At 42.7% G+C, this 26,751-nt stretch overlaps 1 protein-coding gene across 3 annotated transcripts in view; it reads right to left on the reverse strand.

Moving 5' to 3' along the window:
* ESPL1 (extra spindle pole bodies like 1, separase) overlaps positions 1 to 26,751 on the reverse strand; it is a 185,938-nt gene that overhangs the window by 49,073 nt on the left and 110,114 nt on the right. For all 3 annotated transcript variants that reach the window (XM_077483856.1, XM_077483855.1, XM_077483857.1), the window contains exons 22-26: positions 16,746 to 16,921; positions 16,463 to 16,590; positions 15,021 to 15,143; positions 13,493 to 13,648; positions 3,207 to 3,377 (exon numbers count right to left, since the gene is read on the reverse strand). In XM_077483856.1, the coding sequence (XP_077339982.1) occupies positions 3,207 to 3,377; positions 13,493 to 13,648; positions 15,021 to 15,143; positions 16,463 to 16,590; positions 16,746 to 16,921 (754 nt within the window). The remainder of the gene's footprint in view (positions 1 to 3,206; positions 3,378 to 13,492; positions 13,649 to 15,020; positions 15,144 to 16,462; positions 16,591 to 16,745; positions 16,922 to 26,751) is intronic.

Consider the following 26,751-nt stretch of genomic DNA (forward strand, 5'->3'; position numbering starts at 1 on the left):
CCTGTTGGTGCTGCTGGTCTGGAGGGTGTGGGAGGAGTGCTGGGATGGTCACCTCAAAAAAAAAAAAAAAAAAAAACAAACAAACCCAGAGGTCACCTGAAGAGAGCAGCCATCCTATTTGTTACCTGCAACGCTTCCATCATGGAGGAGGAAACACAATAACTGAGGCCATGGTGGAAGAGGAGGGATTTTAAAGACTGAGTGTTTCCTGGGAAAGTAGGCGGCGCTATGCTCTCTCTCCAGGTGCTGTCCTGAAAGGCATTTTGGGAGAAAAATGCTCCCCCCCCCCACAGAAATATTTGCATTTATTATTTTTCACAAAGAGGAACTTCGCCTTTAAGAATACTTTGTATTCAAATTCGAGCAAGCTTCAGCAGCTGGTTCAAGCAGCTTAAAGGGAGATCCTGGTGCTCAGAAACACATTGGCTTACATTTTAAGTACTTTGTCAAACAATAACAAAGGTATTTTGAATTGCCTTTAAATACGGTACATAGGCTGAGAATTCATAGACCCTGGGATATAGGCTGGTACCTTCAGGTGATCTGACACTAGCAAAGCTTGGAGGATATACCCACTGGGCATCACTTCTATAATCCTACTCCATTCTGAGAGTCCTTAGTTTTGTAGCAAGCAATACAGACTAACGCAGGAATAGAAGGTAAGGTGTCCTGTATGGTACAAGGTACAAGATACAGAATCCAGAGGCAAATCAATTCCTTTTATCCAAATCATACATTACAGGACACAGTATCCATAGACCCTGGGACATACCCATGTAATAAGAATGAGCAGCAACTAGCCAAACAGAACTGTGCCAATGGGCCCAACCAGGGTCAACCAATCTAACTTAAGAGTGCCACTTGAACTTTGGAGTGGAAAACTGCAATCCGCAGACGATTAGACATCCACCTGGTATAACCATGGCAAGGAAGGAACAGAGGACCAAGTAACAGCTTTACAAAGCTAGGCAACAGGGGGCTGTTGCCAGAATGCTCAGGCAACACCTATCCATCCTGGTGGAATAAGCATGTAAAAAAGGGTTTTATCCCCAAGTATAAGCTTTAGCAATGAGTTTTCTTACCTAGCAAAGGTGGACTTGATCCTTGGAGGTAGACTGAATACTCTTTGCTGCCTGGATGCAGTTGGGGTCATTTCCTTTGGGTGTTTTGGAGCAGGGAACAAAGATGGCAGGACAATGTCTACACTTAGGTGGAAGACTAACCTTAAGAAAAGATGGTCTTGGGTGCAAGGCTACCTTGTTTTTGTGAAGAATGAAGATTGGCTAATGAAAGATCCACTAATTCTGAGACCTGTTTGACAGACATGATAGCAACCAAGGGAGAGATCATCTAAGTGCTATATGGACGGGGGGTTGGGGTCTTGATCCAAGTTAGACCTAGAATAAATATTTGGTGAAGGGAATGCAATGTCAGAGAAAAATAATGAAAAATAATGGGATTAAGCCGAAACCTGTTCTTTTATCATGCTTAAAAGAGAAGTATGGGAAAAAAAAAAAAAAACACTGACTATCGGTCGATTCTCACAGCTCTGTGAGCGGAGAACTGGTGACTGTCATTCACTGGCTATGTGCTCTACTCCCCCACGCTCAATGGAGCGCTGGGCTGTAGATGGGGTGGCTCAGGCTCTCAGTGGTTTGCCGAGAGGCGGGCGTCAGTCCAGGGATATCATTGGATCCTGACCATATGGTGGTGGTCTTTCCCAGGCCTGGAAACAAACTGAAGGCCTGGACCGGCCAGAACAAACTGCTCTCCTGTGAAGCTAGATATGGTGAAGTCCTGACTGTAAGAAAGCCAGAACGTGAGGTACAGAGTAAACTTTGGGATTCCCCCGTTTTTTTTCACCAGGCAAAGAAGGATTTTCAGGTACAAACAAAAGATCTTCTCGAAGTGACCTTTCCTGCTTTCAGCAAAGTAGGAATGAAAGACTAAGGCTGGCCACAGATGGATCGTTTTGTTTACATTCAGCCTGAAAAATACAAGAAAAGAAAAATACATTTTTTATTTTGGTGCAAGGTCCCCCTTAAAATTCTTACCATACCGGAGGGGTCTGGTATTGATTTTGGAGGGGGGGGGGGGGTGCCTGTGCCTTTTTTTTTTTAAATTGGGTGCAGGGTTCCCCTTAATATCCATATTTTTTTTTACAATGAGTTCTATCTATATTGCCGAGACCCAACAATTCATTACAGCTACGGTCAGTTTTAAATGACAATTTTTCCTTGAGAAATGTCATTTTGCTGTGGTACCGTTCTAAACATAGGAAAACTGTGCCACTTTACAAGCATACTATAGACACCCCCCAGGCACGATATTTAAAGGAATATTTTATTTTTGTTTCACTTTAAGCATTAAAAAGAATCACTGCTCTTGAAAAAACGCGTTTTAAAAAAAACTGCATTGATAAATGTCCCCTGAAACAGAACGCAGGTCCTCAAACACTTTATGACAACTTGCTTTTAAAATAGATTTTTCATGTTAGTGTCCCATAGACTTTAAATGCGTTCCAGGTCAGGTCAGGATAGCCACCTGTGGGGTACTCAAAGTAGGGTGTGTAAATTAAAAAGGCATGTTGAGAAGGAGTATGCAGTAACCAAGGTGTAGATTGTACTGTGGCGATGTCCTCATGGCGAAAGAATAGGAGGAAGCACCTGAGATATAAAGGCACTAGGTAAAGTGTGCGACCTGTGGTGTGATACAACACCTGGCCATCCGCCTAAAACTAAGCTCTGAGTGGCTGAATTTTAGCACCAAGTTTGAAAAGTTTACATTGTAAAGTGAAACCATTCCAAACACAGGCTCGGGTTTGTAGAGTAAATGTTCAGAGATGCAAGATTACTTGGTCCTACCTGTCCACATCAGTGGTTCCTGTATATAGGGTCTAGGCTTTGTCCATCACCGTAGACATACCCCAGAAATGGGTCTCCATGGTCTGTATTGCATAGGAGCGACACCCGAGGGGAATGTCCTCAAAACTTCGCCAAATGTCCAATCACCTGAAGGTACCAGCCTATAACCCAGTATCTTTAAATATTCAGTACATGGTTTCTGAATTGAAGATAAATCATTTTGGACTTCTTATGCATTTGTACCTTAGACATTATTAGTCCATGGCATCTTCAGTCTTATGTTGTGTATAAGGAAATGGAAAAAGTTATTCAGATTTATACAGAAGATAGATAAGCACTCACCTTGTCCAGTATGAGAACCAGATGCCCCTCTGTATGTCCAATTTTAGATTTCAGTCTATCAATTGATTTATTAAGCAGCTCCTGGACTTGTTCTGGCCTAGAGGCCCTAAACCCCTGGGCAAGACACTGGATTTGTTGGGTGGTTAAGAGGTGGCAGCCTTGCAGAATTGCCTATAAGTTTCAAAAGAATATCAAAAAAGGTAAAAAAGGCATCTGAAAACATTTTTCATAAAACACAGCTTCAGTTTTTTTTTTTTTTTTTTAAATAAAAGTGTAGTACTGCTGCCCTTCCCGCAACTTTTTCACCCAACATGTAAAAGAAAAATAATCAAAGGGATAAAGGCAATGATTTACAAAGAAAACAAAAATAAAATAAAAAACTCAATCTTTTTGTTTCATCGATTGAACACCAAATCTTCCATTCCCACAAAACTCCAAAACAGATAACAAATCCCAAGTGTGCAGCTTAACCACTTCAGCCACAGAGGAATTTACCCCCTTAATGGCCAAAGCATTCTTTTGCTATACGGCACTGCGTTGGTTTCACGGACAATTGCAACATTTTACCCAAACAAAAGCGTAATTTTTCCCCACAAATGGAGCTTTCTTTTGGTGGTAATTGATTACCTCTGCAGTTTTTTTTTTCTTATAGCGCAAAAAATAAATAAAAAAAGTGACAATTTTGGAAAAAAGCTTTTTCACTTTTTGCTATAATATCCCCCCCCCCCAAAAAAAAAATTCTTCCTCAGTTTAGGCAGATATATATTCTACAATTTTTTTTTTTTAAACCAAAAATAATATTGCAATAAGCGTATATTGATTGGTTTACGCAAAAGGCATCGCATCTACAAAAATAGGGGATAGATTTATAGCATTTTTTTTATTTATTTAACTAATGGTGGTGATTAGCAATTTTTATCATGACTGCAACATTGCAGCGGACAGACCGGACACTAAAGACTATTTTGGGACCATTGACATTTATACAGCGATCAGAGCTAAAAATATCCACTGATTACTGTATCAATGTCTTTGGCAGGAAAGAGGTTAAACACTAGGGGGCGATCAAGGGGTTAACCGTGTTCCCACTGTAGGGTGAATGGGCTACCTAGGACCTGACAGATCACTGCATCCGATGACAGGGAGCAGAAATACCTTGTTTACATTCCCCATCCTGCCTCTCCTCTCCACAATCACATGCCACCAGCAGACATTGGGTCCGTGGGACGCACGCCTGCTAGGCAGCCATTACCCACCTGTGCCATTGTGCTGACATACAACGTAGTGCTCTGGTCGGGAAGTGGTTAATGCTGCACAAAGACTGAAACTCATTTATTGAAGTAACTATAATGCGTGAATCTGGAGGACTCACACACCCTTTTCCATAGTAAACTCCATGAGGGTCCATGCACACTCTGAAAAAAAAAAAAAATTGCTGCTTCAACAGGAGTTGTGTGTTTTGCCTGTAGAAGCAGCTCAGTGTTATCCTATATGCCCATACACATCAAGATGATTAAAGGCATGTTTGAGCTCAGCATTTAGAGGCAAAAAAAGAAAAAACCATGCTGGTTTTTTTCTGGATCAAATTTATTTTTAGAGCGGATCTGATGTGGGTTTCAGATGCTTTCCCATACAGGGCAATGAGCCTGGAATTTGCATCTGAACCGCACCCACTCAAAAAAAAAAAAAAAAAAAAAAACAACACCCCACACAGGACTCTAAAGTGGTTGTATAGTCTTTTTTTTTTTGAACTTTTACCTACAGCTAAGCCTATAATAAGGCTTACCTGTAGGTAAAATAAATATCTCCTAAACCTGTACAATTTAGGAGATATTTACTGCTCATGCAGCCATGCGCTGTTAAGGCCCGGCTGAAGGTCTGGCAGAACTTGCCGGGAAAAATACTCCTGCGCATGCGTGGGAGCGACTTATCGAGGCTTCGGCCACTCACAGCGATGGAGCTGTGATACCCAGAAGACACCCCTGAGGCAACATGTCAGCTCCCTCGGCATGGATCGGGTGAGATACCGGCGCCTCGTTCTAAGGTGAGCATTTCATAATGAGCTACTAGCTCATTATGCCTTTGCCTTACAGATTTTTTTTTTTCTTTTTAAAGGGTGCAGGATAACTACCGCTTTAAATTTGCACTGATGCTGCACTGCACATATGTGAACCAGCTCCATAAAAACCCAGCTCAAAATGCATCCAATTTACATATATATGAACAGAGCCTTAAAGGGTTTTTGGTGGTGGATCATAGTAATGGCAATACAGAAAATTCTGGATGAAAACTGCTAATAGCATTTTTGTCCCAGCTTTTAGTAGCGTTTAGCATTTTAGTCAATTTTAAAAGCAGTTGGGACCACTGTTTTTTCTGCTGGAAAAACTCTCCAAGAAACTCCCTTCCCTTCCTCTACTCTTTTTAATCTACATTTCTCCCAGACTGCTTAAACTTCCTCCAGATCTTCCATTTACTTTCAAATCATTCTCTTCCCTCCTCTCCACAAAACCGGAGATTTTCCACAACGTAAATCTCGTCTACCTTTCTGCACCAGCTTCCCATCTTAGGACTTTCCTTCTCTCGCTATTGCCGGGGTATTAAACTTTTAGCTGCATTCATTAGATGGGGAACCAATGTTCTCAGGTAATGTTTGATTGCCATTCTTACCCCATGAAACAAACACCACCATGGATATTCCACAATCTCTATATTAGTGATCTCTTTACCTGCAACACCTCTCTCCAATCGTTTTTCATTTTTGGGTAGGTCCACCATACATGGACCATCGTTCCCATCTCCCCACACACCCCCCAGCATAGTCATGAGAATTCCTTTTGACATTTGCCTTATCCGGTGTACCAGCGTGCTAAACATTTGTAATTAATTTCGATAGTGTTATTCATCCATTGCCGTGGAATGTGTCGTCTTAATTTTTCCCAAAATCCTGATCTTTCCCCAGCTCATCTTCCCACTTTATGAATGGCAGCATTGCCGGCCCCTCCAATCTCACAAGCACTTTTAGATCCTTGAGAACCCCTCTTTGTTCCTTCTGTCATACATAACCACTCAAAAGGTCAGAAGTCCTCCTTGGATCTTACTAGCTGGGGCAGTGATGCAACAAAATGTTTCAGCTGGGAGTACTGCCATTCGTCTATTACCATTAAATTTTTGTTTTAACTCCTGTAACGTGTATTTTACCTTTCCTCGTGATATCTTAGTTGTGCGTCTTTTAATCCATTCCCCAATCTTCCTTTCCCCAGTGGAAAAAAAAGTTAGTTTCTTTTAATGTTATCAAATTGTGAATTAAATTCCAATTTTTCCTTCATGTGCATCAAGTCCCAAATTACCAAAAAATGTTTTGTGATAATGTGTGCATTTTTGCTTATTTCACTGTACTCAGGTGGTATCCATATTATTTTCCCCAGTGCAACATAGCTAATCGTGTTTTCCAATTTAACCCATCTTTTTTACCCATTCTAACACCCATGATAGTAATATTGCATTATAGTATTTTGTTTAATAACCGGCACCCTCAGCCCCCCTTTTTTGTCTTTGTTCAGTACCGCAAGGCTTCTCCTCCGTTTCTGCCATATAAACCTGAGTAATAACTTTTTAATGTATTAAAGTATGCCTGTGGGAAGGGGATTGGCAGCATCTGCATTTTATACATACCGTATTTATCGGCGTATAATAATACGCACAGCTGTATAACACGCACATTCATTTTAAGAGGGGATTTACAAGAAAAAAACTTAAATTTTAAATAAAGCAGCCAAAATTTAAGTATTGGCGTATAACACGCACATGCTATTTGCACCCAATTTTCATGGGGAAAAAGCGAGTGTTGTACGCCAATAAATACAGTAATCTTAAGCAAAATTGCCATTTTAAAAATATTAAACCTGCCTAACCAGGAGAGGTGTCCTGTTTCAGTTTTATTTTTACTCCCAAGTATTTTAATTCCTTCTCTCACAATATAAATGGGAACTCTTGTTGGAATACTGTATCTGCACATCCGGTTTCTTTTTACATTTACAAAACTGAGGTATGTATGCATGCATGCATGCATGCATGCATGTATACCTGATTTCAAGGGGTTAATTTAAAAATTTGATATTTCCCCATACGTTTTTAGTAGCTTCGTTAGGTTAGTAAGGGCTGGTCTAGTTTGGTAATGTAAAACAGTACATAGTCCGCATATTCCACCAGTTTGTGCTCAGCTCCAATCCTGATCCCCCCCATGTCTGGACTGTCTGGCCACCTCCAGAAGTGGCTCCAGCGAGAGAACGAACCAGGGGGACAGGGGACAACCCTGTCTAGTTCGGTTTTGTATCTCAAAGGGTGTAGATACTGACCCATTGACCTTTACCCTAGTTGTTGGAGGGTTGTACAGTGCTTCAAACCAGTTGATCATCTTTGGGCCTACTGCCATTACCTCCGGTGTTTTAATCATGAATCCCCAGTCTACCGAGTCTACTGAGGCTAGTACTCCTGGGGACCCACATATTGTCATTTCATGCGTGAGTAACAGTGTTCTAACCCCATTAGCCCTCCCTTCCTGGAATGAATCTGACCTGGTCCATGTGGACCAAGTCGTTCATTACAGTTTTAATCCTACTCGCTAGAACCTAAAGCCTCGTACACACTATCCAATTGTTGGCAGAGCGTAAGACTTTTGTCCGAAGGGTGTGTGCCTGGATTTTGTCTTGCATAGTAACAGCACACAATTTTCGGCCAACAAAAATGAATGTAGTGATATACTGTGTGGCATTTCAGCTCTTGAGCGCCACCCTTTGGGCTCCTTCTGCTAATGTAGTTTTTGGTGAGCATTGATTCCGAGCATGCGCGTTTGTACTTTGGACTTATGTGATGGACTTGTAAAATCTGACAGACTGTTGTCCGCTGAAAATTTACTAGCCTGCTACCCAACATTTGTTGGCTAAAAGTTGAACAACAATTATCTGAAGGAGCGTACCAACAGTCGGATTTTTGGCCAAAAGTCTGTCATCACACAATTCCCTGCCAAAAATCTGATTGTGTGTACGAGGCTTTAGCGAATAGTTTTGTGTCTGCATTTAGCAATGAGATAGGTCTGTAACTTGAACACAGGGCAGCATCTTTAACTACCTTTTGGATAATTGTAATAAGATCTGCTGGGGCATCCCTTCTCATCTCCCAACTTGATCCTATACCATTCATATACGTACATAATCTAGAGAATAATATTTCCTTGAACCTCTTATAGTAAAATAATGTCAGCCCGTCTGGGCCTGGACTTCTGAGGTTGTATTTTAAGATCTTATCTAGTTCTTCTGTAACGCGTTCTTCTAGGGCGCTTAAACAATCTTCTGAAATTTTACTTAGACTTGCTTCCCTCAGGATCATCATCATTTTATCTTCCTCTCTTTCCCCCCCCCCCCAATTTTTCAAAATGACTTTTTTTGCATTTTAGTCCACATATGTGATCTGAGGTCTTTTTGACCCCAGATCTCATATTTAAGAGGTCCTGTCATGTTTTCTTCTATTACAAGGGAGGTTTACATTTACAAGTGACAATTTTTTATTTATTTTTTTTTAAATAAAAGAGGTAAAATAAGATTTTTTTTTTTTTTTTTTTTTAAACGCACCCCGTCCCGCCGAACTCACATGCAGAAGCAAATGCATACATGAGTAGCGCTCGCATATGAAAAGGGTGTTCAAACCACACGTGAGGCATCACCAAGGTCAGTAGAGCGAGAGCAATAATTCTAGCCCTAGACCTCCTCTAATGCAAAACACGCAACCGGTAGAATTTTTTTAAATGTCACCTATGGAGATTTAAGGATTAAAGTTTGTTGCCATTCCATGAGCAGGCGCAATTTTGAAGCATGACATGTTGAGTATCAATTTACTCAGCGTAACATTCTTTCACAATCTAAAAAAAAATAAAAAAATAAAATGGGCTAACTTTAATGTTGTCTTATTTTTTAATATGGTGTGACAAAGTATTGCAATGACCGGCATTTTATTCTCTAGGGTGTTAGAAAAAAAAAAAGCGGTATAATGTTTGGGGGTTCCAAGTACCGTATTTATCGGCGTATAACACTTTTTTCAGGGGAAAATCGCGTGTGCGTGTTATACGCCGATCCGCCACGATTTCCTTGCGATTTTTGGGCTCTGGGCGGCTTTCAGCCGCCTTCGGCCCTTCTCGGCGGATTTCGAGAGTGGCCGAAAGCCGCCGAAAACTTCCGGGCGCCGCAGAGATACGAAAGACATCTCGGCGGCGCCATTTAAAAAAAAAAAAAAAAAAGCTGAGGGGACAACGATAAACAAGGCTGCAATGACGGACAGGCTGCAATGACAGATACTGACAAGGCTTCAGATGGACACTGATAAGGCTGCATTGAAGTTTTTTTTTCCTTAAAATTCCCTCCTAAACTTGGGGTGCGTGTTATACGCTGATAAATACGGTAATTTTCGAGCAAAAAAAATAAACCCAAAAGACAGTTTTTAGATGCAAACACAGAGTTTGAAAAAGGAGGCCCAGTCCTTAAGTGGTTAATACTTCCCTTTTCCTTTGTTTTTCGCTCCCATTGCCATCAGGATTCCTCTTATGCAAACCTCCCACAGTGTCGCCGCCGTTACTTCTTCGGTATCATTCGTTTTAAAGTAATGTTCCAATTCTTTTCTCATCCTATCCTCCGCTTCTTTTCCCTGGATTAGTTCTAGTTTAGTCTCCTTAAATTTACCCTCTTGGGTCCTACTTATTTTCATTGTTACTGGGGCATGGTCTGAGAAAGATGAGACTAGGTTTGTACTAATCACTGAATCCAGTGACCTATGTTCAATCAGAAAATATATCCTCGAGCACATCCCATGTACAGGGGGAGTGGAATGTATAGTCTCATGTTTTTCGCATGTTGTATCCTCCATGCATACATCACAGCTGGTTCAGATGCAATATTTTTTTTTCTTTTATATCTTCAAGATAGAACTCCCGATTCCCTGCACCCAGGACATACTATATCTCAGGTTGCATACAGAAATTAAAAATCACCTGCTATAATAACTCCCCCTTTTTTGAATGCCATTAGTTTCTCAATAACTACATTTAAATATTTTATTGGGTTCTTATTTGGGCAATAGAGGTTTGCCAGGGTGTAATTCTCCTCGTTTAGTTTTCCCCTCAGGGTCCACCTGCCTCTCTTCTAGCGTGAACCTTAATCCTTTGGAAAACCCGATTGCCACTCCCTTAGCCTGTTTTGTTGTAGAATCTCCAAAGAACCATCTTGGAAAATAATTTGAGCTTTTTTTTCGTGGGAGAAATGCAGAAAGACTACTTCTCCAGAGAGTTGATTCATTTCTCTTACAATTTTATCTTTTTGTATCTGTTTGTATCCGTTTAACCCCTGTACATTACACGTCAAAAAGATCACTGCGGTCATCTTTACTTGCTGTACTCCTCTCCCAATCCTATTTTCATTACTCTTCCCGAATTTAAAATTCAGGAAAGTTAAATCTACATACTAGCGATTTCTGCTTTGGTGGGAGGCTCAGTGAGCCCAGAGAGATCGGCGGCTCCACAACATTCCCATTTAAAAAAAAAAAAAAAAAAAAAAAAAAAAAAAAAAAAAAAAAAAAAACCTCCTCCCTTCTTTATGGGAATTCTGGTCATTCCTTGACCAATGATCCTAGGCATACTACTCTCTCCTGCCTTGCGATTCTTTCCCCTTGAGGTTGAGCTCTGAATTAGAATTCTGGTCTGAACTGCTACCCTCTGTACTCAGGTTCCCCCAAGCCCATCCCCCTCCCCGAACAGGTCCCGTTTTTCTTCTCCGTGTGCTTTTCTTTTAGTCCCAGCACCCCCCACCCTCACCAATCACCCCCCCCCCCCCATCCCTCTTCCTTTCCTTCTATGGTTTTCTTCTTAGTTACGGCTTTTTTTCTTTGCTAATGCCAGATACCATTATTGTTGTAGTTCACCGTTTATAGTTCTCAGATTTTCCCACCAACTGGGAATCTCCAAGGTTGGCATATCCAATCTTTTACAAAATATGTCTCTTCTGGGAACCTTAGGGTTGCTAAGCGACCTTCTTTTCATCTTCTTAAACAGGCTGGGAAGCCCCATGAATACTGGATCCCGTACTTTCACTTGTTCTAGTGACAGTTTTAATACTCTTCTCCGTGCTAATGTTTCTGTTACCAGATCAGAAAATACCGGTAATACAATTTCTTCGTGCTTTGTGGGGTGTTTGGCTTTGAGGCTTTCCCATAGCTGTTCTTTATAGTTCTGGAAACTCACGATCACGTCTCTAGGGATTGCTCCTGCGATATTCGCTGGTTTTCTAATTCTGTGTACACTTCTGAAAATGATTTTTTTTCTGTCGTTGCCCTTCCCAACAGTGGGCCAAATACTTTGTCCTTTATCTTGTAGAACTTCTTCCTGTAGCTCAGTAAGGCCCCGTATTCTTAGGTTTCTTCTCCTGTTGCGGTTTTCCTATTTTTTTTTTTTTCCATTTTGAATCTCCTATACCTCTGTTCCCGCTGCAGCTCCTCCATCTGTTTCCTTTAGTTCTTTTATTTCTAGCACTTGTACTTCCAGTTTTTCCTTCCACTGTCCTTAGGATCTGGTTCAGACCCCTGTGTAATGTTGCCATTTCCCCTTTTAAGGATAGTTCCAGTTTGGAGAACATCTCTGCCATTTCATCTTTCATTGGAAGTTGACTTTTTGTTCTCAATACTGTAAAATGATCCTGCTCTTCATTAATGGTCATTGAGCCGTTTGCTCCCACAGATAATCTGCCCTGTCCAGTTCTAGAAGTCCCTGTTTGTTTTCCCAGGCTTTCCATGCCTACTTCTGGTGTTATGTATTTTTTTGTTGGTCCCTGGGCTAGCAAAGGGGGGGGGGGGTTTCACTCCCGCCCCTCTGCCAGACTGCCCCTTTATATTAATGTTTTATATCTGTGGTATTTAAAAATTTTTTATAGTGTTCGGTGGATACCTTACCTCCCTGACTGCTTGCACCTTTTCTCCGAGGCTCATCTGCATGTCAGTCTCTCTCACAGACAGTTTCCTGCTTATAACAGAGCCTGACTATCTTCATTTATCTGTGTTTTGATTCCAGCAGAGGTGTTCCTTTTTAATCAGCCTCTCTCACAGACCGTTTCTGGATACTACCATGCATATTTTTTAGAGCTGTACCTAAAAAGATGCTCTTTAACAGTTTTACTGGTGCCAATGCAAGTAGTTCCATCACAGGTAATAAGACTAGAAACAGAAGACAATTTCTAGTTTTGATAACGCCCAGCTCCTTTTTCCTTTAGGTCAGTCTCTCTCACCGAATGTTTTCTGCTTATAACCTGGCCTGTCTTTAGCTGTTACATTTTTGGTTCCAGCTTGGGCTTCCCTTTCTGTCTGCCTCTTACGGACTGTCCTGTGTCCTGTCTATATATCATACACACACACCTATCGAACAGTTTAATAACTGTTTAGTAACAGTATTTTAACCACTTTAAACTGTTCTGGTAGAGTAGTCCAGGCAATATTGGTAGGGGTAGTTAAAAAATAAATAAGTGGTCCTGTTAGTACCTGGATCCCAGCTTACTGCCAAATCTTACCATCCGTCCGGTCCCGTAGGCCACGGTTCCCTTAGAGGACATACAGTTACAGTGTATATAAAGGATTCTAGCCCTGTACCCCCCGACGGCACACACTGCAATATCCCTTCAGATGAGGTTCCTCTGACACCGCAGCTCAAGGGAAAGCGGTAGGTGGGATGGTGAGGTCGGGAGGATGCCGACCTCTCAAATTACTCTCTGCATTCGGGTTGTGGAGAGGGGTTTCAAAATCTCAGCAACAGCTGACCAGCACAATCATCTGGCTCCTCCCTCAGCGAGGACATGTGAGGTTTCTAAACTCTATTGCTCCATCCCGGAATCAGCGCTCTTGAACCAAGAACCGGTGGCGAGTGACCTGGACAGGGAGCGCAGGAGAGTATCTTGCGTCACAAGGTAAAGCGTGGCAGGACGAACGGTTGGTGGGAGGGAATGGAGAAAGGCATCTTTAAACTCACAATTTCAATGTGCATTTTGGCTCTCAATAGGTTTGCCAGCTGCTAAGTTAGGGGGCGCATGTTTAAGGGAACCCCTACACAATGTTACACAGTATGTTTCAAGGGTTCAACCACACTTCTAAAAAAATAAAAAAAATAAAAAAGTATTGCATTTGATTTATACCGCTTTATACATACACATTAAATACAAGACTTTATTTGGTATTCTAATGAAATAAGTGCTACCCAAGTTTACCTTCAAAAGTCCTGGATCGCCACTTCTCCAACCACAGGCAGCAAGAGCCTTTGAAAGTGCCTGGGCTTCTTCATCCAGAGCAGAAGCTGTACAGGGAGGTAACAAAAGGACTTTCCAACAATCTAAGATCTGTTCTTCAAGTGACTGAATTAAAGCCTGCGTATAACAGAAATGATTCCCAAATGAATCTAAACAGAACAGGCAATGGTCTTATCTAACTATATCTACATAAAATAAATATGGATGCATATTGAAGTGGTTGGCTAATACTGATACATTAATAGAACAAGGTTTATGGCTTGATCGTATATGGGATGTTAAAGCACAAATACAAATCATGTATAATGGTCTATCAATGTCTAAAAGCCTTACAGACTAGGAGTTTATAAAACAAATGCAGCCTTAGAGAAATCACCATCATGGTACTATTGTGGTCAAACCATTGCACTGTACTATGTTAGAGCAAAAATTAACTTCATATAGTATTGTACCTATAAACCAAATTGTTTTACCGTTTTTTTTCCCCCTCTATTTTTGGAAGTATCTAATATTTGTTATGCCTGTCCTAACCAAACCGCATCAAGCCATTGTGTCACTCTAGGTCAATCCATGCTTGCCTGCAACAAGTGGTTGTAAAACATTTACATTTTTTTTTTTTTATTTAACATGCCTATACTTACCTGTGCTTTGCAATGGTTTTGCATAGAACAGTCCCCGCTCCTCTTCTGGGGTTCCCTTTGCCGGTGCTCCAGTCCTCTCCGAGTGCTCCCACGGAGGGCCGCTTTCCGTGGGGGAAACCTTGCAGCCTCGCCCCCATCACAGCTTTTCATTGACAGCAGCGCAATTTGTTCAGTGAGGAGAGACACAACCTTAAGGCTTTACATCCACTTCAAATGCTCACATAGCTGGTCACTGGCAATTGCCATTATAGGAAAATGGATAGCAGCACATTGAACCTATTCCAAAGCCGCTTCCTTACCAAGCCATAAAATCAACTGCATGTTTCATGCACACGGGTGTTTAGTTATAAAAAAAAAAAAAAAAAAGCGCCTTCATGCTCCACTACACTATTTCACACACCTATACACTCCACATTTATCTAATGAAAGCAGGGTGCGGACCTCTCAATCATCCACCTGTTCCCAATTCATGGGAAAAGGTTTAACACATTTAATTCATAGACTCTGTATTACTGGCTTTTAAGAATGGAGAAGCGGGCTGAAAACTTATTAGCGATGATGAAGCTTTCCCAGGGACATTTATGTTTATGCAATATCCAGGATCAAGATCCGCCTGTTATCACTTTGGCCTAAGAAGCTGGCTCAAAGATAACACAACCATGTAGATCTTGATGCCTACAACATAGCCTCTCCGTTTGTATGTGCACAATGTTGTCCAACATGGATTACTGGTAATATTTTTTTAACAAATCAAAAAAGGTACAAGTGTACCTGAAGAACAAAAGGTTGTGATTGTATAGCCATAAATCAATCCATAATTAGTAATACAGAAACCAGTCATATCTTACCTTCATGCGACCATCAAGAGCTCTGCGTCCTTCCCACCATTCTTTTTTATCTGTTAAATTGTTGATGATTTTCTGCTGCTTCTGAATGTCATCAAACTCCTGCAGGGCCGAACTAAGGGACAACTATATGCATATAATAAAGAAATAAAATTGGTAAACCCAGCTAATAAACTGGCTGTTAATGCAAGTCCAACATGCTCAGGAGACTGTATTCCACCACTCTTGAGCAAATAATCATAAATGAAGGGTGTGTCTCATTGACATTCCTATATATATATATATATATATATATATATATATATATACCGTATATACTCGAGTATAGGCCGACCCGAGTATAAGCCGAGGCCCCCAATTTACCCCCAAAAAACTGGGAAACCTATTGACTCGTGTATAAGCCGAGGGTGAGATATGCCTGTCCATCCCTGTGTGTGTGTCCATCCATCCATCCATCCCTGTGTGTGTGTGTGTCCATCCATCCATCCATCCCTGTGTGTGTGTGTGTGTATCCATCCATCCATCCCTGTGTGTGTGTGTGTGTCCATCCATCCATCCATCCCTGTGTGTGTGTGTGTGTCCATCCATCCATCCATCCCTGTGTGTGTGTCCGTCCATCCATCCATCCATCCATCCATCCCTGTGTGTGTGTCCGTCCATCCATCCCTGTGTGTGTGTCCATCCCTGTGTGTGTGTCCATCCATGTGTGTGTGTGTGTGTGTGTGTGTGTGTGTGAGGCCTTGTGTGTCCAGCCTACCTGTGTCCCCAGCCTCCGTCCGGTCCCGAGCCTCCGTCCGGTCCCGTCCTGTCCCGAGCCGAGCCTCCGTCCGGTCCGGTCCCGTCCCGTCCCGAGACTCCGTCCGGTCCGGTCCCGTCCCGTCCCGAGCCGAGCCGAGCCGAGCCTCCGTCCGGTCCCGTCCCAGGATCACCGCTCTTCGTCGGCGCCCATTTTCCTGTTCAAATGCCGCGCCTCCCTGTCTGTGATAGGCGGAACACAATTTCCCAGCAGTCTGTGTTCCGCCTATCACGGCCATCCTTTCATCCTCGTCCGTAGTACGAGGATGAGCGGATGTCCGTGATAGGCGGAACACAGGCTGCTGGGAAATTCAGTGTTCCGCCTATCACAGGCGAAGGCGGAGCCGGAGGCGCGGCTTTTGAATTAGAATAGAATGGCCGCTGTCTGTCTGCTCGACACGCTGATCGAGCAGGCAGACAGCGATGACTCGAGTATAAGCCGAGGGGGGCACTTTCAGCCTCAAAAAAGAGGCTGAAAATCTCGGCTTATACTCGAGTATATACACGGTATATATATATATATATATATATATATATATATATATATATATATATATATATATATATATATATAGTTACACTAAATTAGATTTTTTCTTCAATATGCAAGATAAACGTGAACTCTAGAAATCATACAAAGGTAGTCTTGCCTTTAACTGGGTTGTTGGTATATGAACAGTAACAGGCGCATTTCCTTGTTCAAGTCTGCATAGTAGTAGCGTATCACCAGGGCTTCTTTGATGGGAGTCAGCCAGGGTCAATAAACACACTGCAGTGTCTAAAAACAGAAATTAAAAGTAGTATAAAAAAAAAAAAAAAATGTATGTATGTATGTATGTATGTATGTATGTATGTATGTATGTATGTATGTATGTATGTATGTATGTATGTATGTATGTTAAAAGGAAAAAAAAAATGATGGAAGAAACATACTTGAGGGAATTTCCTGCAGCTGATTCTTGAATGCATGTATTTCTATAGATTGCTTTGGAAATTGAAAAAGAGCCTCTAGTTGTGAAAGGTATTTAATCCGGGGGTCCTTGTGATCACTGAGACTCAAACATTGTAGCTTATCAGATACATCTCCTAAGCCTTCCTTCTTCAGTTTCCTAAGGGAGGGAAAAACCCAAGAACTCAAAACAATGGTATTTTTTTATTTGCTGGAAAAAAAAAATTCTTGGAGTACATTGAGAAACAGGAATTCAGATCCAGTCGGTGTTATACACGACTGAACACCATTTTTATCTATTGAGGGACACCGTAATTCAGAAAAAAATCTGGATGTCCAAAAGCAGTCCAACCGAGTGGTAGGAAAATGCATATAACTGTCAACAAGGAAGACTGGGGACCATCTGTAGCCCAGTAGCCACCTAAACAACCATGCCTGAATTTGAATTGATTGGGTTAGGCTGCCCAACTAGGATAGCGTGCCAGCACTACTAGAAGTTGAGCATGGAGGATCAACTTTATGTTCCAGACCAAGATGTAGAAGGCCACCGCGAGAGGGAAATGCGGAATCTGAGTTTCCAAAAAGGTGGTCAAGCAAAATCCACTAGCGGGTGGAACAAAAATTTTCCAACAGAAAAGACTAACCAACATGATGTGTCCAACTGCAAAAAAAAAAAAAAAAACCCAAAAAAAACCCAAACACACACTCTGGAGGAGAACCTCCACAAGAAGCAGAGCCCAATGGGAAGCTAGGGGGAAAAAAAAATAAAAAAAATCAGTTTATCTACCATCCTCCGATTATAAGGGTCAAGAAAAAATAAAATAAATAAAAAATACAACTCTGTCTAAGGCTGGGTTCACACTGCTGCGGCTACGAGAACCGGATGCGATTTGCACCGCACTGCAAATCACATCCGATCTCTGTGCGATGCGAGTTCAGCCAAACTCGTACAGGACCCTTTTTTGGTCCACAGCAGAATCGGATCGCATGGGTGTTCACACCATGCGATCCGATTCCTGTCCGAGTTTGCAGATCGCACTGCGATATGTGAACTGATCTGGGGGTGTCATTACCTTTTCACTGACAGTCCCAGCAGTTCGCATAGGGCAGTGTGAACTGCTGCCGGGAGGTATGCGAAGCGGGAACCCGCCGCGGATTCACGGCGTTCCCGCATCGCTGCAGTGTGAACCCAGCCTCAAGCCTAGTACACACTGTCAGAAAATGGGGCAAAAAAAAAAAAAAAAAGCGATTGTATAATCCGATCATTCTTACACAGCTTTTGGGAGCTGATCACGACAGTTCTAAATGATCTGAAGGGACAAAACATGAAAATTTCTCTCATACGATGCCAGACCGTGGGATTTGTGTTTTATCAGAACACTTTTCGCCCCCAAAAAAATAAAAAATAAACAAATAAAAAATATGAATGAATTGGAAGAGCAAGACCACGCATGCTCGGAAATGGAAAAATATATTACAAAACAAAATCACTTCTGAAGTTGTATTCTGCTGTATGAGAATTTGAGAAAAAGTTGAGTAGCCTCTTCATTTTTGATATGAAGACTAGCATTCGCAAAAAAATAAAATAAGAAAATAGTACACCAACACACCAAACACAGACTATCACTCGTCCAATATTCTCATGTGTATCGAGGCTTAAAGAGGGGTTGCCTAACCAGACAACCAACCTTGCAAACAAGATACACCAGAAAAGTATCTATATTAACTAGTTGCCGACCGCCAGCCATTAAATGATGGCCAGGTGGCGCGGCTCGTGGCGGAATGCCGTCATATGATGCCCTCCCATTTAAACAGGAAATGCGCGTGATCGTGCATCCCTGTTCCTTCGGTGGCGGCGTGTCATGGTGACGCCGCTCGCCATCGAGGGGGGTGAACAGCCATTGGGTATGGCTGTTTACTACGTGATCGGATCACAGATAGTTCCACCCCCACTGTGCATGGCGCATGCAAGTCGGTGGCGGTGTGTTCCCGGGAACACTGCTCGTCACCGACGGTGGTAAACAGCCATTGGCCGGCTGTTTACCCACGTGATCGGCTGTGATCCTTTCACAGCCGATCACTAAATGTAAACAAACCGCGGTAATGAGATGTTACTGGGTTCTCCTCCTCACACATCATTTGCAAGAAGGAGATTGTGGTAACATCGCGTTACCGCCTACAGTGTACACCAACACACACCGACTGCCCCCCACCCCCCCAATAAAGAGGACCCGTCACACAGTCCATCAGAGTATCTGTCACACACAGTCCATCGGAGTACCCGAGTACCTATTTGTAGCCCATGCCTCATAGAATATACCTTGGGGTGTTTGCTTTCCAAAATGGGGTAATTTTGTGGGTAATTCCACTGTCCTGGTGCTCCAGGGCCTTCAAAAGTGTGATGGGTAGGAATGAAATGAGATGAGATGTGTAATTTTTTTTTTTTTACACAAAAAAGGAGGGGGGTTCATTTTTTTCCCCCACATTTTCCAAAAACTTCTGCAAAAAAATGAACCATTCAAAAGACTCATTCTGCCTCACAGATTATACGTTAAACTGGGAGAATGAAAAAGCTGGTGCAGCTCTCCAGATCAGACAGCTTCCATGTTTTTTGCTGAAAATTAGAAGCCAATTCGCTACCATGCACAGCTGCACCAGATTTTGCACTCTCCCGTTTTAGTAAGTCAACCCCACTGAGTGAACTGTTCGCTGAAAATGTTCCCTTTTGAGTGGGGATTTGTCACTCTCCTGTAAGGTCCAGGTTGCTTCCACTATACATCAGGTTATGCTGCGAACAGCAGGTGCAAGGGGAAATTTCAGTGCTATTGGAAGAGCTCTAAAAGAGCAGACTAGACAGCAGGTTGAATCTCCAATTTCAGAATAGTAGGTATTGCATCAATATGGTCCGACATGACCCTCTGTGTAACAGGCCGCAGGAGACAGTGCCTGTTTATTTCAGAAATAAACTACTGGGATTTTGAATTGGAGTCACATATGGCAAGTTGGACCAATGGTCTAACCAGATAAAAGGCTGTCTGGCAGGTCAGAGATAGGCTTTGCAGGGGAATAAGCTGAAGCGTGTTAAGAGCCTTTAAGGACAATGTGCATGAGGAGTTCAGTGCATCGTTAAAAATCCTGAGTGGTTCAAGTCACCAAGAACAGGGCAGGGACCTAAGCCCAACCAAATGTAGCAACGTCTCCAAAAGAAGACGACCTTATAATAGGGGTACAAGGTTCTAGATTACAGTTTATGTCTCCCTCAGAGAATACCAGAACTGCTAGGGGAGTAGGGGCTGGAGTCACATGCAGAACTGCCCTTGTGCGTTCCTGTGGATACATGTTGCAGCCACACAGCAGCAATACAAACATTCCAAACTGTAGGGCAAAGCCTTATCTAAGCCCCAAATCCTAATTTGCTGGTACTGATAAGGGTTTGGCAGCTGGAGGTGACCTGGTCACTCAAGCAGTGGTAATCGACTAGAGATCAGAGTTCAGCGAGGCGAAACTAAACAGTGGGCAAAAGTACACAGAGCACAAGCAGCGCTTAACCCAGCTGCTGACATCAGTGTTCAGTCAGCGTGAACCCTAGGAGGTGGCAGGAAATTTGAAAGGATGCCCAACAATGTGGCTCAATCGGGTAGCTGCTATCATGTGTACCAGCAGCCAGAACACAGCAAACAAATGCAAAATAATATATTTCTCGATTATTAAAAAATGGCAAGAGCAAGTATTATTCTGACATGTTTCGGGTTAGGCATAGTGCTTTTACAAAAGGATAAAATGAGGAATATTTCGCATCTCACTGATCAGTATTCCTGTTGCTAGTGTACAATTGATTGCTTACTTTGGTGAAGATGAACCAAGCCAGCACCTAAATTTATGATCCTAGAGCCTGATCTTGCCATTAGCGGCATATGAAAATATTTGACAAGTGCTATACAGAGAGAAGCTCAAGCAAAGTAGATGGTAGAGGAATCCACAAGTGGGAAGGCTGTATAAAGCCTGCCCTCCGATCCTCAGTTCCTGTCATTTCTCACTTGTACAGGAGCTACTTCTGGTTCAGGTTTGTGAGGTCAGAACGCTGACAGGTCTTTCAGGTATCGCACGACAACTACAAGCACAGGATATGTTTTTGGGCTTGGACGTAGCTCAGGGGTACCAGCTCATCTATGCAGGGGCTGCTTTAGTTATCGCCGGTGCAGACGGCACGCCCCCTTTTTCTTTACTATGGGCGGTTGGTGTTGTCCTTCCCAGCAAACAGGCCATCGGTTGTCCCTTGATGGTAGCCTCTGGTTTCTGGTGCTCTGCTGATATTCTGAGGTGGGTTTGTATTGAGTCCTCAGAAGTTTATTTCCAGTTAGAAGGTAAGGTGACCTAGTTTTTGCATGTCCCATCTTGTATTGGGCCTCATTCCTTGTGGGCTGTTGTCAAGACTTGGGGCAGCTCTGGGAATCCTCCTCGTTTCCACAAACTTCAGGGTATGGCTCAGGAGCAGCCTGCAATCCACAGCCCATCATGTAATACCTAGGGGTGGTCACTTGTGCATCTGACCCCCACCCATACTACCACTGCTCTTTCGCTGGGGGGGGGGGGGGGGACACGACCACAAACAGCCTACATTTACACAATCTTCTGAGTGGAAGTTTTCTGTATGCGTATGTTCCTTTTCCATAGTTGGTAGTTCTACATATCAACAGGAGTCACGAGGTTTCATACTTTGTTTGTCGATCCCTGGTAGATTTTTTTTGTCTTCCATTCCAGGAATTTTTTTGATGGCTTTTAACATTATTCGAAACCTGGATCATTGGGCCATGGGCATTGTTGCAAGCAGTAGCTTTTCGTGTGTTTGTTCTCCTTTTCCATAGTGGCTGTTGCTACATATAAACTAGTTGCACACAGTTCAAACTTTCTGGTTTCGGCCCATTTCAGGTTGGCATGGTCATCTCATACAGCACATGATCATGTGATCGCGTATTAGATTGTACAGCATCACACCACTGCAATGTTACCCATAACGTTTATAGGTACAAATGGATTGAGTATAATTTCTAATTGGCTTGTACCATGGTAAGTCTCCTCACCAGTTTCTCACGTTACTATGGTTCATTACTCGTATCACTTGCCTGACAGGTAAATTTACCTGACACTCCTCAGGTAACTCCGCCTTGGTCTTAGTCACAAAACATACACTTTATTGTTGCCATGGTCACAGTTTGGGGGCAGGGGAGAAGGGGGGGGGGGAAGAGAGTATTTATATTCGTACATTTGTTATTCTGGCGCACGCGTGTGTGTGCGTCTGTCATATTTTAGCTTCATATCTTCACGTTTTAGATGAGTGTCACACTACTGCAGGAATCCCCATCATGTTTATGGGTACTAATGGGTTGAGATGTTAGTTTTTAATTGGCTTGTGTGGTGGCAAGTCACCTCATCCGTTCTCATATGGCTTAAGTTAAGATTTCATACGTTATGACTTTACTACTCATCACTTGCCTGACAGGTCTTCATGTTTCATAGGCCTGGGTTTACGTTTTTTAATTTGCCCGATATGCCTCAGGTAACTCAGCCTTTGTAATTCATGTGACTGACATGTTCAGTCCTGCACAACACATACTTCATTACTGTCCACAGTCACTGCTTACATTTAAGGTAGAACTCTTGCTTTTGACAGTATTGTTCTTGGTTGCATAGGTCATGTCACAGGCGGTGGATATCAAAGATTTTGGCTCCACCCCTCCTGCTCCAGCCAGGTGGTTCTGAACATGGTAGTATGCCCTCCTTAAGAACGTGGACCATCCCAAGACTCGTGACAGAACTGCAGCGCAGGGGGTATTTCGTATCTGGCCTCGGCCTGCAAAACTGAACGGTTCAGATTGGTGTTCCCCGCTGCTTCAGGCTCTAATGCTGTGCAGGATAACCTTCATACTGTTGCCTCATCCCTCTATGATTCACTCCACCCTGAACTCACTGGAGGCCTCCTGTCAGGAGTTGTGTGCCAGGGTTGAGACTATGGAAAGCCGGTCCTGGAAGCTCCTGAATAGAAGAAATGGGTGTAGTGACTAAGTGCACATGAAGGGTGTGAAACACATTTACCCAGCACAATTGTTCTTGTAGCATTGGGATTCCCTAATAAAGGATTTTGACCTACAGTGGTGTGCGACCATTTCTTCTATTCACTGTATGTGGAGGCGAGCCGGGGCAGGCACCCACTGCATCATTAGGCTTCCTGGTCTCACCTGGAGAGGCGGGTTTTCTGGTTTGATTCCCGGAAGCTCCTACCATTCCAGGGAAATCAACAGGTTCCGGGACCACCCTTGGTACCAAGCCCAGAACTTGTAGGTAAATGCACAAAGTCCCCCTTCCATTACCACGGCACATTTTATCCCTGGGAATATATAATATATATACGCTTGCGGTGACGTTTCTGTAGTGGTAAAGACCAGGGATCACAGACTCAGCCGTAAATTCTCCATCCCAGAGTTTGTCCTTGCTTTCAGCTTGTTCATTCAGGGCTGTAATGTGCTCTGCAGTCCACAGAGGAAAGAGCTGATGGATCTTTACCTCTATGCAGTGGTAAAGTTAGGTTAGCTTTATAAGAATATCATGGTTCTTTTTCCAGCAAGGCCGCAGCCATATTTGCTCAACACCAAGTGGTAACAGTCTGGAGTAAAAGATAGCAGTTTTGCTGGTATTTGGCTGGGCTGAGGGTCCCCAGTTTGTGAGACATGCCAATCCTCTACTCACACCACTTACTGGTCCCCCAACACAGAACTTCACGTTCTACATCCAAGGCATCCTTTAGTTCACTCCTGACCCCAGTCCATTCTGCACCTTCTGACAAATTAGGCCAGGCTGATTATTTTTTTTAGGGAAATCTCAGATTTGCAACAATCTTTTATATGTCTGTAACAGCTGTTTCAGGGCTCACCCAAAGTCAGCTTGTTCACTGAGGCAGAGAAGGACCATGTGACTAAGCTGCATTAAGGTGCCTTTTTTACAGGCATGTTTGACCACTCGCCTGTTACCCGGGTTAAGCTAATTTTTGGTGGAGGGTTTTACAGGGGGTTTTACACAGGTTTTCTCTGCCACTAGGCACCTTTGAGTCAGAATTTAAAGGTCATTAGCCACAACCAAGGAGGCGGTGGATTTGCTGCTCCAGTGTGAGCTTGAGAAAGGACCTATGACAAAACCTCTCTCAATGCCGCTCTTCCAGGATTGGAGGGTCAACCCTGTTGGTCTGGTCAAAGGAAAGTTTTCATTTTGAAATTACATTTGATTTGACTTGTCAGACCCTCCTTATGTACCTAGCCTCAACTCCTTGATTCCATCAGGAGTTATTACTCAAGTATGCATCAGTGGATCAGGCCATATAAACGTATCATCATTGTATGGCCTGATCCGCTGGGTAAGAGTGCATGGCTATCTAAAGCGGACATAGCAGACGCTTTTAAACTTCTTCCAATTCTGCCGTCACTCTAGCAGTGGCATGGAGTTAAGTGGAGGGTTCTATATTTAGGCAAAACACACACACACTTATCTTTGGTTCCAGGAGCAGCCCTTGGTTGTTTGATTCTTTTGCACAGGCACTCAGCTGGATCCTCACACAACGCTGTCAAGAAGTCATCCACTACTTAAATGATTTTCTCCTCAAGAGTTCCAAACAGGCCCCTGCTGACCTACAGAAACTGACGCAAGTTTTCTCTGCTCTCAACATCCCACTGGTAGGCCTTTCATTTCTCAGTTGTTGGCTTTGTTACCCCCAGCTCCCAACTGATTCTAGGGTTAAAACTAGATTCTTCAGCGCTGTCTGATTTACACATGCGGGATGAGTGCCTCCAACACAAACTAAAATCACCATATTCATCCCTGCAGTCTTTTTTTTTCTCCTCAAGTGTAGACAGACGCAGAAGCCACAAAATGGCTATGCGGCAATTTTTGGCACTCACTGGCTAAAAGGGCCTTGGCCGAACAAGGTTTTTGCTATTCCAGGGTTTGCGTAGACAGCAGCTTTGCTTACGATTTACCCCATAGTGTTGGAAGCGCAGGTGTGGGGGTCACTTGATGACAGGTGAAATGGTTGCTTTCTCCACTGACAATCAGGCAACATCAGAAGTTAAAGGCAGATCCAGGTCCCTACTCATGCCTTTTGTACATAGGCTTATTTGGTTGTCCCTCCAGTTCCATTTCTACTTACACTGTAGGTTCATCAGTGATGTAGAGAATACAGCGGCAGAAGCTGTCCAGATTTAACTACCCACTATTTTTCCAGCAGGTCCCAGATGCCTGTGCCACACTGTCCCTGCATTTCGCTACCAACGATGGACTAGATTCACACTGGGCCAACACAACAGCTTTGATGAACAAATCTTTATCAGTTAACACCAGGAAGGCTTATGACACATCCTAGAACGCTTTCCAGTATAGTTATCCTATGGTTGATTGTTACAACACGCTGCTTTCGTTGCCTTCTACCACTCTTAGCTTAAACTGTCCCACAGCCATCAGAACATATCATTTTCGGTTGCATCTGGACACTTGCAAGACGCAGCAGACACGAGCTGGTATTGACATTTTTAAGACCAGTAATGCTTGGTGCCCATTCACACAGTCTTAGACCAACGCATGGCCGTAACAGCAGAAAAACCTAGGGATAGTCCACTGTTACCCTTTCCCCAGTGCTCTCTCCACAACAGTTGATGAAACTGCTGTCAGACCTGGATTTGGACCCCAAAGCATATTCCGGCCTCTCTTTCAAGATAGAAGCGACTGCCACTGCTTTTCGCCAAGGGGTTCCTGTTCACGCGATTAAAAAAAGTTAGGTAGGTCGAATTCATAATGCTGCTCCAGATATATCCCAGACCCAAAATGTCGAGATGTCACAAGTTTGTGCATTTGGCTGATTAACAGCGAACTGGCTTGAGTTGTTTCCAATAAATCTTTTGCTAGCTCGTCCCAATGTCTTTATTTTTGCCCCTTTTAGGCATACTGACCACAGCACACCCCAGGTCTCTTTACCGTTTCACCCCTTACCTTTCTTATGGTCTATAAGAGACTGAGAGTACAAATTAAATTAATGCTTGGACTTTTTTCAGAACTGAAGAGAAAAAACATCCATCCTAGGACATCACAAAGTGGTATGCTGGGCAGAGGTGGGGTATGCTATAGGCTGGCATACAACACGTCTATTTGCCAGTGTCTTATTTGCCTGTAAGCAGCATAAAGCCAATTGTATCTGAAATCCTCAATCTTTCATTGGATAAGGGGGGGGGGGGGAGAAAAGGATATTCCTGCCATGGAACTGCATTCTGAATAAACCTCCACTGAGCAAGAATCCCATACATATTTACTGAAAACAAGCAATACAATACTGTATTAACCACTACAATACAGGGCACTTTCGCCCCCTTCCCCCCAATTTTCAGCTTTCATCGCTCTCGCACTTTCAATGACAATTGCACTGTCATGCTACACTGTACCCAAATGAAATTTTTATCATTTTGTTCGCACAAATAGAGCTTTATTTTGGTGGTATTTATTCACAACTCCGTTTTTTTATTTTTTTGCGATGTAAGCGCAAAAAAAGCGGAAAATTTGGAAAAAAATTAAAATAATATTTTCTTTTTTTATTTTAAAAGAAATCCAATAAGATCAAATTTTGTCATAAATTTAAGCCAAAATGTATTCTGCTACATGTTTTTGGTAAAAAAATTCAGTTAAGTGTATAATTGGTTTGTGTGATCACATATGTACGCAAATGATCATGTACAGATGTGTGCAGGTGATCACGTACATATGTGTGCAGATAATCATTGGAACATGTGATTTGAGTGGGACATATGTGGGGGACATGTGTTTTTTTTATTTGGGGACATGTCTTTATTATTTGGGACATGTGCGGTGACATGTGTATTGTGGTGACATGTGTGTTTACACTGTGTGGTGATGTGTGTTTACACTAGACTGGTGATCAGTTAGTAAAAAGCTGTAAAA

The sequence above is a fragment of the Lithobates pipiens genome, unplaced genomic scaffold, assembly GCF_037356315.1.
Source record: "Lithobates pipiens isolate NorthernLeopardFrog02 unplaced genomic scaffold, aLitPip1_a1.2 Scaffold_16, whole genome shotgun sequence".
NCBI classification, from domain to species: Eukaryota; Metazoa; Chordata; class Amphibia; order Anura; family Ranidae; genus Lithobates; species Lithobates pipiens.